Below are 15,775 nucleotides of genomic sequence, written 5' to 3'. Positions count from 1 at the left end.
TGTTGTTCCTCTAAGTACCATATCACTGGTTTGTCCTGACCAAATAGAAAAATCTGGAGGCTAATAAGGCTTATGCCAACATTAAATGGTAACACATAAACTCCAGAAGATTAAAAATGTTTAATATCATTCAGTTTGGAGGGTACAATCTCTTGTCTTTATTCAGGGTTAATAAATGCTGAGTTGGCCTTGGAGTTAACTAGAGTCCATGGTCAACAGACAGGAATGGAGAGAAAGAATAGGACTTGGGGATATTGCTAACATTGGTTAATGTTCAGAAAGTTACCTAACTAAAATAAGGGATTGAGCAAGCCAACAGCAAGGCAGAAAACAGTCAGGAAATCAAAATGAATTAAGAAGTACATGCTGAATGAAAAAAAAGTTATGGTCATCTAAAGAGATGAGAAATGCAAGTAACTGGGATGAATTAGAGGGCATGTTCTATTCTCTGTTTTTATGAAAGCAGATGATGAGTAAACAGGTTGATATCAGGAATTTATCTCAAAGAACAACCTTTTATTTATTTATTTTGAGACGGAGTCTCACTCTGTCACCACGCTGGAGTGCTGTGGCATGATCTCAGCTCACTGCAACCTCCGCCTCCCGGGTTCAAGTGATTCTCCCGCCTCAGCCTCCCGAGTAGCTGGGACTACAGGAGCACGCCACCACGCCCGGCTAATTTTTTGTATTTTTAGTAGAGATGGGGTTTCACCGTGTTAGCCAGGATGGTTTCAATCTCCTGACCTCGTGATCCACCCGCCTCGGCCTCCCAAAGTGCTGGGATTACAGGCATGAGCCACCGCGCCCGGCCAAAGAACAACCTTTTAAAATTCATTGTACAATGCCAGCCACAGTGGGTCATGAGGTCAGGAGTTAGAGACCAGCCTGGCCAGCATGGTGAAACCTCGTCTCTACTAAAAATACAAAAATTAGCTGGGCATGGTGGTGTGTGCCTGTAGTCCCAGCTACCCGGGAAGCTGAGGGAGGAGAATTGCTGGAATGTGGGAGGCGGAGGTTGCAGTGAGCTGAGATTGCGCCACTGCACTCCAGCCTGGGTGACAGAGCGAGACTCTGTCTCAAAAAATAAATAAAAAATAAATAAAATTTATTGTACAGCCAGTGCTAATCTGATGGGCTTCTCTATGCTAAGTTTATCCTTTCACATTAACTGATGTTTACTAATGAGCCATCCTAGGACATTGATCTAATTTAATCTATGATTAAATTATGGTCAGTAAGACTTTATAATAAAATTTATCCTAAGTCTTTGGAAACTGATTATTCATTCTGGCAGGCCTGTACCTGGCAAGTTTGTGAAGTAAGTGAAAGGCTTCAGTTTGGCTTCATCCTTCCTCCTTTACCCACTGGGAGTGGAGTCTGATGTGGCTGGGCACAGCCCATCAGTGCCTCATGCCCTGCCTACTCCGTGTACCAGCACACTGACCCTAAGGAAAGCATACCATTCTCAGAAACTTTCCATTTGCTATTTCTCACCTTCTCCAGAGCTTTCTAACCTGGGGTTCTACTTCATCAATACCCTGCTGGCTGACTGGTGGGTTTGTTTATCTGATAGTTCAATCTCACTGGGCTGTGAATGTGTTAGAATAGCCAAAGACATTTCAGAGCCAACTTATATTTTAATGCTTGAAGAACTTTATCATTCTATCTGGAGCTAGTAATTTGTTACAGCCTGTAAAGAATATTTTCAACTGGCTGGCCATTTGCTATCCTTAGAGCCAGAGGTAGTTGCCAATTCAACTTATTATGGGTGAGGCTAGCTCTTGACAAGGAGTGATTCACGTTGAACAGAGACACTTTGGATGAACATTCATTAAAGTCATTCTTTTGCCTCTTTGTGTCATATATATTAAATTATTTTAGATGACCTCTTACACAGGATGTAAAAATGCTTTTATAAGTTAGTTAACTTAGCAGTTGATTTCAAGTAATGGGAAATTACATATTTTAAGGAGAGTGCAGATCTTTTTAAATGAGTTTTAAGTATTATTTCATTGCTTCTACTATCTCTGTTTTCTACTTCTTTTTTAAAAGACACCCTGAAGCAAAAATTGTTTCAAAAAATTTGTGAGGATTTTGATTCCTATCTCATTCAAATTTTTGGTTCATCATCACCTCAACCTGGATTTGGGATGTCAGGGGAAGAACTCAGTGAATCTACTCCAGAGCCTCAAAAAGAAATTTCTGAGTCCGTAAGTAACTGTCTCACTTACTTTGTGAGCTTAAAATGATGTATTCTATCTGTTTCCTATCAAAGATCATTCTGCCCTGCATTGTCAAGAATCAGCTGAGGCACGTGTATTTTTAGGTCCTTGGCTCTAAATGTTAGTATCTTGACTCTAGATTTCCAGTTCTGAAATAGCATTAGGTTTTGTAGGGTATTTTTAAAAACTTACATATTTTATAAAAGTATTTATTAAATATTGCTGATAATATTTTTATATTATACTCCTATCACCATCAAAGTAACCATGTATGCTAAAACAGATTAACACGACACTCTGAATTCACCTACTTGCCATGCTGTGCAGTGCCTTTCATACCAGGCCACAACTCTCCCTCTTCGTCTGTGCATCTGCTTCCCACTTTGTACCCTCTCATGTTTTTTCTAAATATGCATATGCCCAACTGGCCACTCTCCCACACTCCAAGCCATGCATTTGCTCATTTGGCTTCCACCTCCTGTGCTCTGAGTGAGGACTGTGAGGGAGGCTATATATGCATATGGTGCAAAGTAGATGCTCTGTTTCAGAGCTCCTCAATCATATAGCATGTGAAGAACCACCTCCTGAATCAATTGAAACAAACTGTCCTCATAGCAAGCTTCTGGGAACTGACTTCAGCCAATCAGATTATGGGCAAATATTAGTTTGTTTAAGGAGAAAATGGGGGAGCCTTTTATAGGTACTGATGAGTGCTATAGTCTCTTCTCCACCAAGTTGCAACTTGGGCAAGTGTAGACCAATTTCTATTACCCCCATGGACATCCTCTGGCAAGCAGGCACACGGCAGTCATGCCCCTGTTCTGCAAGCTCAGTAAAGTCCTTGCACTGCCCTTTTCTGAAGCCTTCATTCATGTACATGAAAGAGTGATCATGAGCATGCGCAACAGTGTTCTAACATCAGGATTCAGCTAACAGTCTACTTAGACTAAGGCCCTAAGGAACATTCGGATCAGTAGTTGGACTCAGGGCCATTCAGGAATCAGGCCTAGAATACCATTCCTAAGGGCACAGACTATAGAACTCACTAGATTCTCATATCCTGTTCACGAAAGGGCAGAAAGGCCTCTAACATATTTCTATTTGATTAAATAGTAACCAACTGCAAAATGGGTAATTCCAGTCAGGGCAATAGATTCTACTAAATTGCAGATTGAAATTAACACAAACATTTATACTCCATGGTCTATACCAGGTGTCAGCAAACTCTGTAAAGGACCATATGCTGAATAGTTTTGGATTTTCAGGTAATTTGATTTCTCTTCCAATTACTCAAGTCTGCCTTTGAAGTAGAAACATAACCATAGATAATACTTAAATGAATGAGTATGAATAAGTTCTGATGAAACTTATTCACAAGAACAGATAGTGACTCAGATTTGGCCCACAGTGGTTTGCCAACCCTGATCTATATTGTGCATTTTAAAGTAAATTCCAGACAATAATGGACGCAGTCTATCTCCTCCTGAGCATGGGCTGCTCCTGGGGCCTCTCCTGTTTGTGTGACTTACCACTTTGTCCCTCTCCTAGTCAATCGACTTCCCTTTCTAAAGCCTTCCTAAACAAGAGCAAGCTCAGGTTTCATCCAGAAATCGATGCTTAAACTGAGCCCTCCTTATAATCACTGAATCACATTTTTTGCTATATTAATACCAATGAATTCCAATAGCATGTATTGATTATTAACTGCTGTGATAGATGGTGTGGCTCTTAAGACATGGCTCCTGCCTGAGAGAAGCTCACATTCTTTCAGGGAGATAGGTCAGTACAAGATGCATTATGAATTTTAGCCACAGCTACGAAGGAAGCACAGAGATGATGCAATTAATTTCAGGAAAGAGTAATGGGAAAGTGTCTTAGTCTGTTGGGGCTGCCATAACAAAAATACCATAGACTGAGTGACTTAAACAACAAACATTTATTTTTCACAGTTCTGGAGGCTGGGAAGTCTAAAATCTGGTGTTTGGTGAGGGCTTGCTTTCTGGCTTGTGAACAGCCACCTTCTCGTTATGTCTTCACATGGCTGAGAGGCAGCTCATCTCTCACATCACTTCTTATAAGGGCATTGATCCCATTCATAAAGGCTCCACCCTCATGACCTAATCACCTCCCAAAGTCCCCACCTTCAAATACCATCACACTGGGGATTCAGGTTTCAATGTATGATTTTTGGAGAGACATAAACATTTAGTTCATAACATAAGGCATCAAAGAGGAGGTGACATTGAGTCAAGTTTTAAGAATAACTAGGAGTTTTTCAAGAGAAGAGCAGGGGGAAGGGTATTCCTAGCAAAAACCAAAACAAACAAACAAAAAAAACAGTAGGCAAAGGGACACTTTAAAGTGCCATGGCATTTCAAGAAAGTTGAACAAATTCAGTCTAATTGTAGCCTAGGGTGTGGGTGGCAGAGTGATGAGAGTTAAAGCTGGACAGGTAATGTAAGGACTAATTATAAATTTCTTAATGTATTAAGGCAAGGAGCTTGAACTTCATCTATAGGCCAGGCAGGCAGAGACAGCAGAGGAGTTTTAAAAGCAAGAGTCATACAGTCATATTTGGTTCACAGAAAGAACAACCCTGATTGCTGTGTGAAACATACGTAGGAGGAGGAGGTGAGGAGACTGGAGGCTGAGATATGAGGCGTGATAGTCCAGGAAAATGATAATGAGGCCCTGAAAGAAGGCAGGAGCAGTGGGAATAAAAAGGAGGCACAGATTGAAAAGCCATTTCTAGGGCACAATTAACAGGATCTAGTGATTGAAAGGATTGGAGGTTAGGGGGAGGGAGGGGTTTGGGTAGGACTATCGGGTTTCTAGCATGGTGATGAGATGGATTGAAACACTATATACTGAGATGGAGAATATAAAAGGCAGGGTGGGTTTTTTTAAAAGGAAAATAGTGAGTTTAGTTTGCACCATGTAAAGTGGAGGTGCCTGAGGGACATCCAAGGCAGTTATGACACATAATGAGGAAAAGTAAGAACAGATGCCTCTGTATCACATCCCAGGAAGCCCGATGACCTTGAGAGACAAATGACATTGACAGACTAGGACATATGAAGCTTTCTAGTAGCTGGGGAGGGGAGGACGTAAGAAAAATACAACCAAAATACTCTGGATTTATAACACCAAGAGCCACATGAAGGGAAACCGAACATCAGCTAGGTCTCTCTAGGGGAACTTTGACCCAGATAGTGAGACCTTGCAATGAACTTGACCTTCTCGGATAGCGCCTCTTGTCTCTAGGCTTTCTCATTCTGGCTCTTTTTAAAGAAGCACCAATGCAAAACTGAATTTTTAAACAATTATTTCCTTATAGATATTTGGTTTGAACAAACGTGCATTTATATTCACATTTAAATCTTTGACATACAGTCATACATCGTTTAATGACAGGGACACTTTCTGAGAAATGTTTCGCTAGGCAATTTTGTTTTTATGTGAACATCATAGAGTGTACTCACACAAGTCTAGATAGTACAGCCTACTACACACCTGGGCTAGATAGTTTAGCCTATTGCTTCTAGGCTACAAACCTGCACAGCATGTTACTGTACTACTGTAGGTAATGGTAACACAATGGTAAGTATTTGTATATCTGAGCATATCTAACCATAGAAAAGGGTAAAAATACAGTATTATAATCCGATGGGACCACTGTCATGTATGTGGTGTAGTTGACCAAAACATCATTATGCAGCACTTGACTGCACACACACGCACGCGCACACACAATATACACATACACACATAAAAAAATGTATTTATGCCTCTGTGCATGCAAACCCACCTTTAATAAGTATAATTACAGTATCCAAACATTTAAAATAAAATGAATCTGTTACAACCTTTCTATTCTCAGATCCTTCCTGAGCCTACCCTAGGCAATACTGCAAAGCTAGTGAACAATTATCTCAGAAGTACCATTTCCCTTTTGTTGTCTCTTCCTTTTCACTGTTGTCCTTTCTGTCACTCCCTTAAGACACCTAACTCTGTCCTTCCTTCCTCTTCTTCTTTCTACCAAAATATGTTCTTAGGGAAAAATAAAATTAACATTCTCTCACCATGATCATGAAAAACAATCAAATTCTTCATAAAACCCTACATAACAACTAATTATTAGTATCACCACAAAAGGTTACTGTATAAGTATTATTTATTGCTTATAATAGACTTGTTACCTTGAGAATATAACATGCACCTGTGTTATGGAAGAGGAAAAAAACAAAAATAATAAACATATTGCTAACTGATCTAAAAGAAATATTCCAGACCTGGAAGTCAGGAAACCTGGCTTGTGGTCTCAGTGCTGAAGCTTAGGACTATTCTCTTGACTCCAAAGTCTGTAGTTTTTCTATTTTATTATTTCTGAAATTGGGATGCATCTATTTAATGTGTGTGGTCTTTTTTCAAAACTATTTTAAAATTTATAGTATATCTCACGATGAATGACATCTTAGAAATGAAATCTGATAGCTGCCTGACATTAGGGGAATCACCTATTTTCCTGAGGTCTCAGTTTTCTCATCTGTAAAATAAAAGATTGTTACTAGAATGTTCTTCCTGTTCTAAAAGTATATGATTACAGCTGTCAAAAATGTTTACTGGGTAAAGCCAGAATGCAGGCTATTTTACTGCACTAATGTGTGAGAGGTTTAAATAGAACAAAATCCTGTATTCCACCCCTTTATGAAAGCCACAGTTAATCCAGAGAGGTGCAGCCCAAACTCAAGGTGTTCCTAAAGGCCCCAGTAACTTTAAAATGCAAATAAATAACCTTCAGTTTAAGTATTTGAGTGCAGAGAGACCTGACAAAGAAGTGTGTTTGATTCTTGGGGAGAATCAATCAAGAAGGACTCCTGAGAAGCCAGACAATTTGAAGATGCTGGCTGTGGAGCCCACTGGCAGTAGAATCCCCAGAGCCAAATTGGAGAAATTTTGACCCACACTCCTGGGAAAATGCTAAGTCTTAACACAAACACTAACACAGATGATCATTAGAATTCATCCAGAGCAGACATGTGTTCAGATTTGAAGACTTTGTAATATATGCAAAATTCTGGGTAATAAATTCAAGGAAAATGTTTGGAAATCAGAAAGCAAAAGACCTTCTGGACGTGGCATCTGGTCAGCAAATCCTCCTTAGCCCATGCATGCATACATGTTCTTGGGATACTGCGCTGAGTCTGTTTTCCTCCCCTTAAAGATCAGCTCAAAGGCTGAAAGAGAGTGGTGATAACACGTCTGCTTGTCCAGCTACACGGAGCAGCCCTGGACTCCAGGTTTCGGCTCTCAGGTGCCCCTAGACTCCTTGTTTGTGCCTTTTACTATGGTGTCCCTGCTTGGAGCTGGAGCCAGCCTTCTTTTCCAAGGCAGGCCAGTGTGGCTGGAGTAGAAATGTGCAGAGCTGACAGGCAAGCTTGTGTTTTCAGATTTAAGATTTATTAAAAAGAATAGAAACAAACATTTGACTGCGTACTCACCACCCAGAAGTAACCAGTGTTTCCATTTGTTCATTTACTCTTGCTTCAGATAAAGTCCTAGCTTTTTCCCTCCAGAGCTCTTTTTCCTCCTCTCTCCAGAGGCAATCACTACCAAGAATTGGGTGTGTATTCTGCCAGTCGTTTGTGTTGGTTAAATCCAACATTTAGAGTTGGAAGGCATGTTAGGGCCTAATTTTTTTTATTTGAAAAATGATGATGCTAAAGTCTAGAGGAATTAAATAATGCAAATTTATCTCTTTCTCTTTTGCTCTTTGCATATCCTTATTAAGTTCAACCTAATGAGTATAACAGAAAGATTAACCCATTGTGAATTTGTTTAATGGATAATTTTTGCCTATTCTACGCTATGGAGATAGAATAAAAAAGAGGTAGAGAAAGAAGAAAAGAAAGAAAAAAAGATAATTTCTCTTATCAGGGAAGTGGTATTTATACATAGGAAACAAGAAATTATACAAGATAGTGGAAGGGAGGAAATTTTTTTTTTCCTCTGCCCATCTTAGGGTTATTAGTGAGGGCCTTGTAAATTAGACTGACAAAAGGCAGATTAACAATAGAAAAGCACACAGAAGTTATTAACATGTAGCATATACACATAGGAGCATGGAGATGAGTAGCTCAAAGGGGTGGTAGCTTGGTCTTATATAGCATCTTAACGAAAGAACAATAGAGCTTAGAGGAGTGACAAGACAATGGGAAAGGACTTTCTACAGCAGCAGATGGTGGGAAGGTAAACATATGGGTGAACTAATGGAAGATAAGGATTAGTGAATCATTTGTTATGTAGAGTCCTCTGGTGTATCTCTGGGCTAAGTAAGGGTCTAGGCTCCTCTCGAGTCGTTAACCCTGATTTTCCGAGGAGGGATTCCTTTACGAATGTATGTCCTGCATTTAGACAAATGAGCTTGTATCTGATTTTCAATTGCCTTCAGTTCAAAATAATCAATGTGCCAAAGTGGCATATTTTGGGAGGCATATTGTTACTCTTCAATAGGATAGGACTAAAGGTTAAATTCTACACAATCAGCACCCAGTATAGAAGAGTCAGAAGGTACTGTGCATCATCTAGAAGGGGAGAATCAGTACTGACTGGGTTATTGGAGAAGGTTTTGCAGATGGAGACCAACTTTTCCTAGGCTATGGCGGAAGGGTTGATATTGAGAGCCTGAGGCAGAATAGAGAGGAAGAAGGAATGAAAGGTCCTGACCAGATATTCTGGGAGTAGTGGAAGGCAAGGTTATAAAAATGTGGAGGAGGCTGGGCGTGGTGGCTCACATCTGCAATATCAGCTACTTGGGAGGCTGAGGCATGAGAACTGCTTGAAACTGGGAAGTGGGGGTTGCAGCGAGCCGAGATCGTGCTGGGCAACAGAGCGAGACTCTGTCTTCAAAATAATAATAATAATAATAAATGTTATAAAGTCATGGTAAAATATATAGAATTATCATAATATAGTATATATTTTAAAATAGCATAGAGCATAGAAAACCAAACATACAGTATTTTTTTGTAAAAAAAAAAAAAAAATGGATATGCACACAGAAAAAAGACTAGGGAAAAATATACCTGAATACCAACAATGACTATCTTTAGGAGGTAGAATTACTTCTAATTTCTATTTTCTTTTTTTTGATATCCACATTTTCTAAAATTCCCTTCAATTAACATGCTTGCTTTTGTGGTCAGGAAATTATAAAAATTGCAAGCCATAATAATTATGCATTTGTTGAAATAATCTGACATCTCACTGAGCCAGAAAATTAATGAAATTATTTTCATTTATTAAAGTTAATTTTGCTTGTCTTGGAATCTGTGGGGTAATGTTAACAGATGTCAAAATTTCCAGATGATTATGTGATTGAGAATGAAAACACACATTCCTAAGCTTAGAAGAGGTAAAATATAACTTTTGAGGACTCAGGACTTGAACAAGGTAAAGATTTAAAGGCTGAGTTAATTCCTTGAAGAAAACTGTGCTGCTTAGCCCGCCTCTTCAGTGGAACAGTCTCACCTTCTAGACCGTATATCTGAAGTGTAGACTAATGTCAGTTGGCTTTTATGTTTGATAAACTACTCAAACTCTTATTTCTTGCTTAAAATCAAATACGTGCAGGCAAAAAACAACAGTACTTTTTTTTCCTGAAGGTTTGTCACTAGCTTACCAATAACTTTTGGAGAGTTTCTTAATCATTTATAGCTTTGTATTCCCCCCAGTAGAAAATAAGGGACTCCAGTGCTGGGCTCAGGAGGCCAGTATGGGAGGATCATTTGAAGCCAGGAGTGTGAGACCAGCCTGGGCAAGACAGCAAGACCCTATCTCTATAAAAAAATAAAAAAGAAGGGACCAAGAAAGTTTTCCTCTAGGTTTAAATTCTCTAGTATAATGATTATTTTTAAAAGTTCACATTCAAATTGCTGTATGTGCATACAGGATCATTCTGAAAGAAAGAAGAACCTCAAGTAATCCATAGTTTTGTCTCCACTTGTACCAAAAGTTGTTTAGAGGACAGTGAAAAGTTCCTATTGTATTTGAATTGTGTGCCCTTTATATGGGGCCAATGACCAATCCAAATGGAAATCTTTGCTCTCAGTCACCTGATAGTAATTTAGTCACTGTAAAAAATACACATACATGAGTAATGGTACTAATTAGTTTTTCCTTCTTGTGTGTGTATGTGTGCATGCACACACAAAAAAAATCAAAAGCAATAGAACAGCTTAGCTGGCAGAGGGCAGCTAATGATGACAGCATACCAGGATCCCTGGGTAAAAAAAGCATAAAAAACTATCTCGGTCACCTATTTGACTATTTAAATAAATAAAAAAGCAAACAAACATAAACAAGAGAAACTCTTGCAAGGATAAATAACCAAGTGTCAGGACTCAGGTGAATGACTAATTCAATTGCAAACAGCTGGAATCCAAGGAAAAATTTGAAAAAGAAAAAAGAATATAATTATTCCCATAAAAGATTTGTTTAGCTCCTGGTAATTGTCAAGAACGACTGACATGATTTTTTATTATTATACTTTAAGTTCTGGGGTACATGTGCAGAACGTGCAGGTTTGTTACATAGGTATACACGTGCCATGGTGGTTTGCTGCACCCATCAACCTGTCATCTACATTAGGTATTTCTCCTAATGCTATCCTTCCCCTAGACCCCCACCCACCAACAGGCCCCAGTGTGTGATGTTCACCTCCCTGTGTCCATGTGTTTTCATTGTTCAACTCTTACTTATGAGTGAGAACATGCAGTGTTTGGTTTTCTGTTCCTGTGTTAGTTTGCTAAGAATGATGGTTTCTAGCCTCATCCATGTCCCTGCAAAGGACATGAACTAATTCTTTTTTATGGCTGCGTAGTATTCCATGGTGTATATGTGCCACATTTTCTTTATTCAGTCTATCATTGATGAGCATTTGGGTTGGTTCCAAGTCTTTGCTATTGTGAATAGTGCTGCAATAAACATATGTGTGCATGTGTCTTTATACTAGACCTTAAACAAATTTACAAGAAAAAACCATCCTATCAAAAAGTGGGTGAAGGATATGAACAGATACTTCTCAAAAGAATACATTTATGCAGCCAACAAACATATGAAAAAAAGCTCATCATCACTGGCCATTAGAGAAATGTAAATCAAAACCGCAATGAGGTACCATCTCATGCCAGTTACAATGGCGATCGTTAAAAAGTCAGGAAACAATAGATGGTGGAGAGGATGTGGGGAAATAGGAACACTTTTACACTGTTGGTGGGAGTGTAAATTAGTTCAACCATTGTGGAAGACAGTGTGGCAATTCCTCAAGGATCTAGAACCAGAAATACCATTTGACCCAGCAATCCCATTACAGGGTCTATACCCAAAGGATTATAAATCATTCTACTATAAAGACATGATTTTTTAAAAAAAGTAAAACGCCTTTCATTCTTGTTTCATTACATATCATAAATTTGGATGAAACTTGGAAGTTTTAGTCCAGAAAATTTGCTTTTGAAATGAAAATCCTTTGTTCTTTAGATATCAAACATTTCTTAGAGCATCTTAGATATTAAGCATCCTACAGCATTTGGTATTAGCTGGGGTCTGATAATAGAAAGAGCAGGCAAAGGTGTCTGCAGCTGAGATTTGGGTAAGCAATCAGAAAGTGGCCATATTGTTTTTATTTCAGCTGTATTATTGTCTTCTGCTACCCTAATTCCCAATCTCAAAATTGATTGAGTTCATGGTAAATATTTTGGAATATATTGTTAAGATGTCTAGTGTTAGGAAATGGAGAAAGGCCATAAAAATGTTAAAGAAATGAGGGGTTATTTTCTCATAGCAGTGGCTAAGAATGAAAATAAACTCCTCTCAACTTCACATCTTTCACACCTGCTTTGGATGTCCCAGCACCCAAAAATCTGTGTCTGGAGGTGGGCTCTGTGTGTGTGTGTGTGTGTGTGTGTGTACACACAAATACACCCACACCAAGTTGTGGGAAAATCCCCAACTTGGGTATTCAGGGATGCATGACACAGAGGAGGGGCATTATGTCCTGAGTTTTATTTGAAATAGTATCAGAGAGCTAGGGAAACACAGCATGGCTGAACTTGTTATATGTTCTCAAAAGCAAACTGTATTTTTTTTACTTGATATTATCAGAAACACAAAATGTGAATTTTTTTTGTGTAGTTGAGTGTCACCAGAGACCAGGATGAAGATGATAAGGCTCCAGAGCCAACCTGGGCTGATGATCTGCCTGCCACTACCTCATCTGAGGCCACCACCACCCCCAGGCCACTGCTCAGCACCCCCGTGGGTGGGACAGAGGGTAGGTAAACCAGAACTCCAAGTCCCATTTTGATTCTACAGTCTTGTGCACAGATTTTGTGCACAAAGGTAAGAGAGATCTGCCAATCTGCTACTGTATCTACAATGTGAGGAAGGCACAGGGTTACCCAGAGAGAAAATGTTACGATTCTAAACAAGCAGGACGAAATATAGTTTTCACTGGACTATATGTAGAATTTGAAAACTGGCTGGCTGTGGAGTAAATTTGGTCTATAAAGAATTTCAAAGTTCTGATAGTATTTATTATTTTAATTTGAATGCCTTTAGAGGGGATTATACTCTGCTGTTTGCCATAGTCTGTACTGCTCCCTATTGTCTTACATGTGCCCTTCACACATGTAGGCATTTGAATTTGTGATCCTTTTATTGCACAGGAAAGAGAAACAAGCTAAAATCTAGATTCTGATTCATTAACATATTTTCTATGGAGTTAATATCTATAGAAAAGGTATTATTATGTACATATTTTCTGCAGAACATGAGAGACAATTTTTGTGCTCAAAAGTTTAGATTATCTTTAAAATAAATTACACAATATACATTATTTGGTTTTGTTTTTAAGGGCAGAGGTAGTCGAAATCTATGGCTCATTTCCATTTGGTCTAGGGAGTCTTCATAGTAGAGGTAGATTTAGAGGTAAGTTTTAGAAAATAAATGAACCAAGACATACCCCAAATCTGGGAAAATGTTTGAGGAAGAGAAAGTGCTGGTTAGCTATTGCAAAATAAAGCTTATGACATATAAGTCCCAGATAGCAATTATCTATTTGGGGGTTTTTTGTTTGTTTTTTGGCTTCTCCCACCTTGTAATCACTTCCTGAAGTAGGAAATACTAATCAAGGCACTCCAGAGTACCACACAATAAACAGGGATTTAGAAAATGAGGAGTTCCATAATTAAAGGAACCTTATTAGGAGAATGTGGCTTTATTGTTACAGCTGTCCTATGCTTTCTTATAGTAGATGTATTTCTACGATAAGACAATATGACATTAGAAGGTTGTATCTTGTTTTTAGTGTCCTGCAAGAGCTGCTCTTGTAAAAATATAATTGTAATATAAAGACAGTCCTTCATTTTACTTTTTTTTTTTGGTAACTTAAACAGTTTTCCTTTCATAGTGGGCAATTGCATGTGATCATAGTGGTGCTTTCTGTGAACAGAATGGGAAGGAAATGTGTACAGAAAGTGGAAATATTTTTTATCCCAAATATTAATTTGATTGTAAATCAAATCCAATGTAAATGAAAGAAGTCCTGTCTTTCTAATCCCCACAAAAGTATTAGCCAATGAAGTCTCACTTAGGCTTTCAGGGAAATAAACATTTTTAATGTGGTTTCATGAGGATCAAAAACTTTCATGTTTTCAAAAGAATTAATATCTAGTAGCAGAGTTTCAGGTGGTGAGGGAAATATTTTGGGTTTTAGGGAATCCTTCTTTCACTTACGTAGAACCATATTTTCTTGGTTCGTTAGTGTGCGTGAAGAATAAAGTTTATTTATATAATTTTATACAGTTTTTATTTTTCATGTCTTCAGTATAAGAAAAATCCGTAACACATTTTCCTTTTCTCACTCTAGATCCTAGATGTTTGGAAGCCTTGAAGCCTGGAAACTGTGGTGAATATGTGGTTCGATGGTATTATGACAAACAGGTCAACTCTTGTGCCCGATTTTGGTTCAGTGGCTGTAATGGCTCAGGAAATAGATTCAACAGTGAAAAGGAATGTCAAGAAACCTGCATTCAAGGATGAGCAAGTAAATTAGCCGTCTCTATCAAAAGCCTAGAACTCCTAATTTCCACATATTTACCCAATTCAAATACAGCACTATATTTGAGTGTATACTGAGTATTTACAACTTATACATGTAATTGAATTCTCACTACAGCCCTAGGATGTACGTATTATTAACCACTTATATAGGTAAGGAAGCTGAGGCTCTGAGAAGTTTAGTAACTTGTCAACTGTCGCCCAACTAAAAAGTGTCAGAGCTGAGGATTTAGACTTAGAGCTGTGTAACTTCAATACACAGACTCTATCTAGTTCACAACCTGCAATGTGATTCTGATTCCTTTAATTCCCGTTGTATGTACTATGTCAGCTCAAACCCCTACCCCTGCCCCTGCCCATACCTCCACCCACTCACCTCCCTAACCTCCTTATGTCCCTGACAATAGCAAGACGTGGGTGATAGGAAGGACTTTGGTGTGGGAATTAGAAATGATGTAAATGTTTATGCAGGAGTGCTGGGATAGGAGTAGGGATGGTGAGGGTAGTTAGATTTTTGCCTCACCTGCCCTGAAAGTGGTAATAGGGAGAAACCAGTCTGAATTAAAATTACTTAAATGTATCACAAACTGTCACTTTGTATTCCTCCAACATGTTTGGTAACAAGTGTTTAATGTATGTTAAAACAAAGAAGCTTTTTATACCCTTCCATTAAAATATGTCAATGGGCCCTTGCATTTTATGGCGTGGAATGGGAAGGCCCTTGACAGCCAGGAACCACTTGAAGTTGGCATCCATTCTTGAACAGTGTGTATTAAAGACAGGACTCACACTGAAAAGTGAGCCACCAAATTGAAATGTGAGTAATGGAGAGTAACGGAGAATTGACTCTGTCATTTTATAATACTTTTGCAAGATCCTGTCTGGGAAGAGCATTAGTTCTGCGCTGAGTTCAGATAGCACTTGCATATTTCTTTTCTTTTCTTTTCTTTTCTTTTTTTTTTTTTTTTTTCCAGACAGAATCTTGCTGTCACCCAGGCTGGAGTGCAGTGGCACAATCTCAGCTCACTGCAACCTCCCCTCCCAGGTTCAAGCGATTCTCCTGCCTCAACCTCCTGGGTAGCTGGGATTTCAAGCACGCGCCACCACACCCGGCTAATTTTTGTATTCTTAGCAGAGACAAAGTTTCACCATGTTGGCCAGGCTGGTCACGAACTCTTGACCTCGTGATCCACCTGCCTCGGCCTCCCAAAGTGCTGAGATTACAGGCTTGAGCCACCCCGCCCGGCCACATATTTCATCTTACAAAACACTTTCTCAGCTGGGCGCTGTGGCTCACACCTGTAATCCCAGTACTTTGGGAGGCCGAGGCGGGCAGATCACCTGAGGTCAGGAGTTCGAAAACAGCCTGGCCAACATGGTAAAACCCCGTCTCTACTAAGAATACAAAAATTAGCCAGGGCTGGTGGTGCACG

General features: G+C 39.0%; 1 protein-coding gene across 1 annotated transcript in view; it reads left to right on the top strand.

Annotated features, from left to right (window-relative positions):
- COL28A1 (collagen type XXVIII alpha 1 chain) overlaps window positions 1-15,080 on the top strand; it is a 175,351-nt gene extending 160,271 nt beyond the window's left edge. Inside the window, exons 33-35 of the mRNA XM_030823080.1 lie at window positions 2,053-2,210; window positions 12,417-12,555; window positions 14,152-15,080. Of these exons, the coding sequence (XP_030678940.1) occupies window positions 2,053-2,210; window positions 12,417-12,555; window positions 14,152-14,324 (470 nt within the window). The 3' untranslated portion in view covers window positions 14,325-15,080. The remainder of the gene's footprint in view (window positions 1-2,052; window positions 2,211-12,416; window positions 12,556-14,151) is intronic.
- The last annotated feature ends 695 nt before the right edge of the window (window positions 15,081-15,775 follow it).

The sequence above is a fragment of the Nomascus leucogenys genome, chromosome 11 (assembly GCF_006542625.1).
Source record: "Nomascus leucogenys isolate Asia chromosome 11, Asia_NLE_v1, whole genome shotgun sequence".
NCBI lineage: Eukaryota > Metazoa > Chordata > Mammalia > Primates > Hylobatidae > Nomascus > Nomascus leucogenys.
The sequence above is the reverse complement of the archived record's forward strand: the minus strand, read 5'-3'. Positions and strand labels throughout refer to the sequence as shown.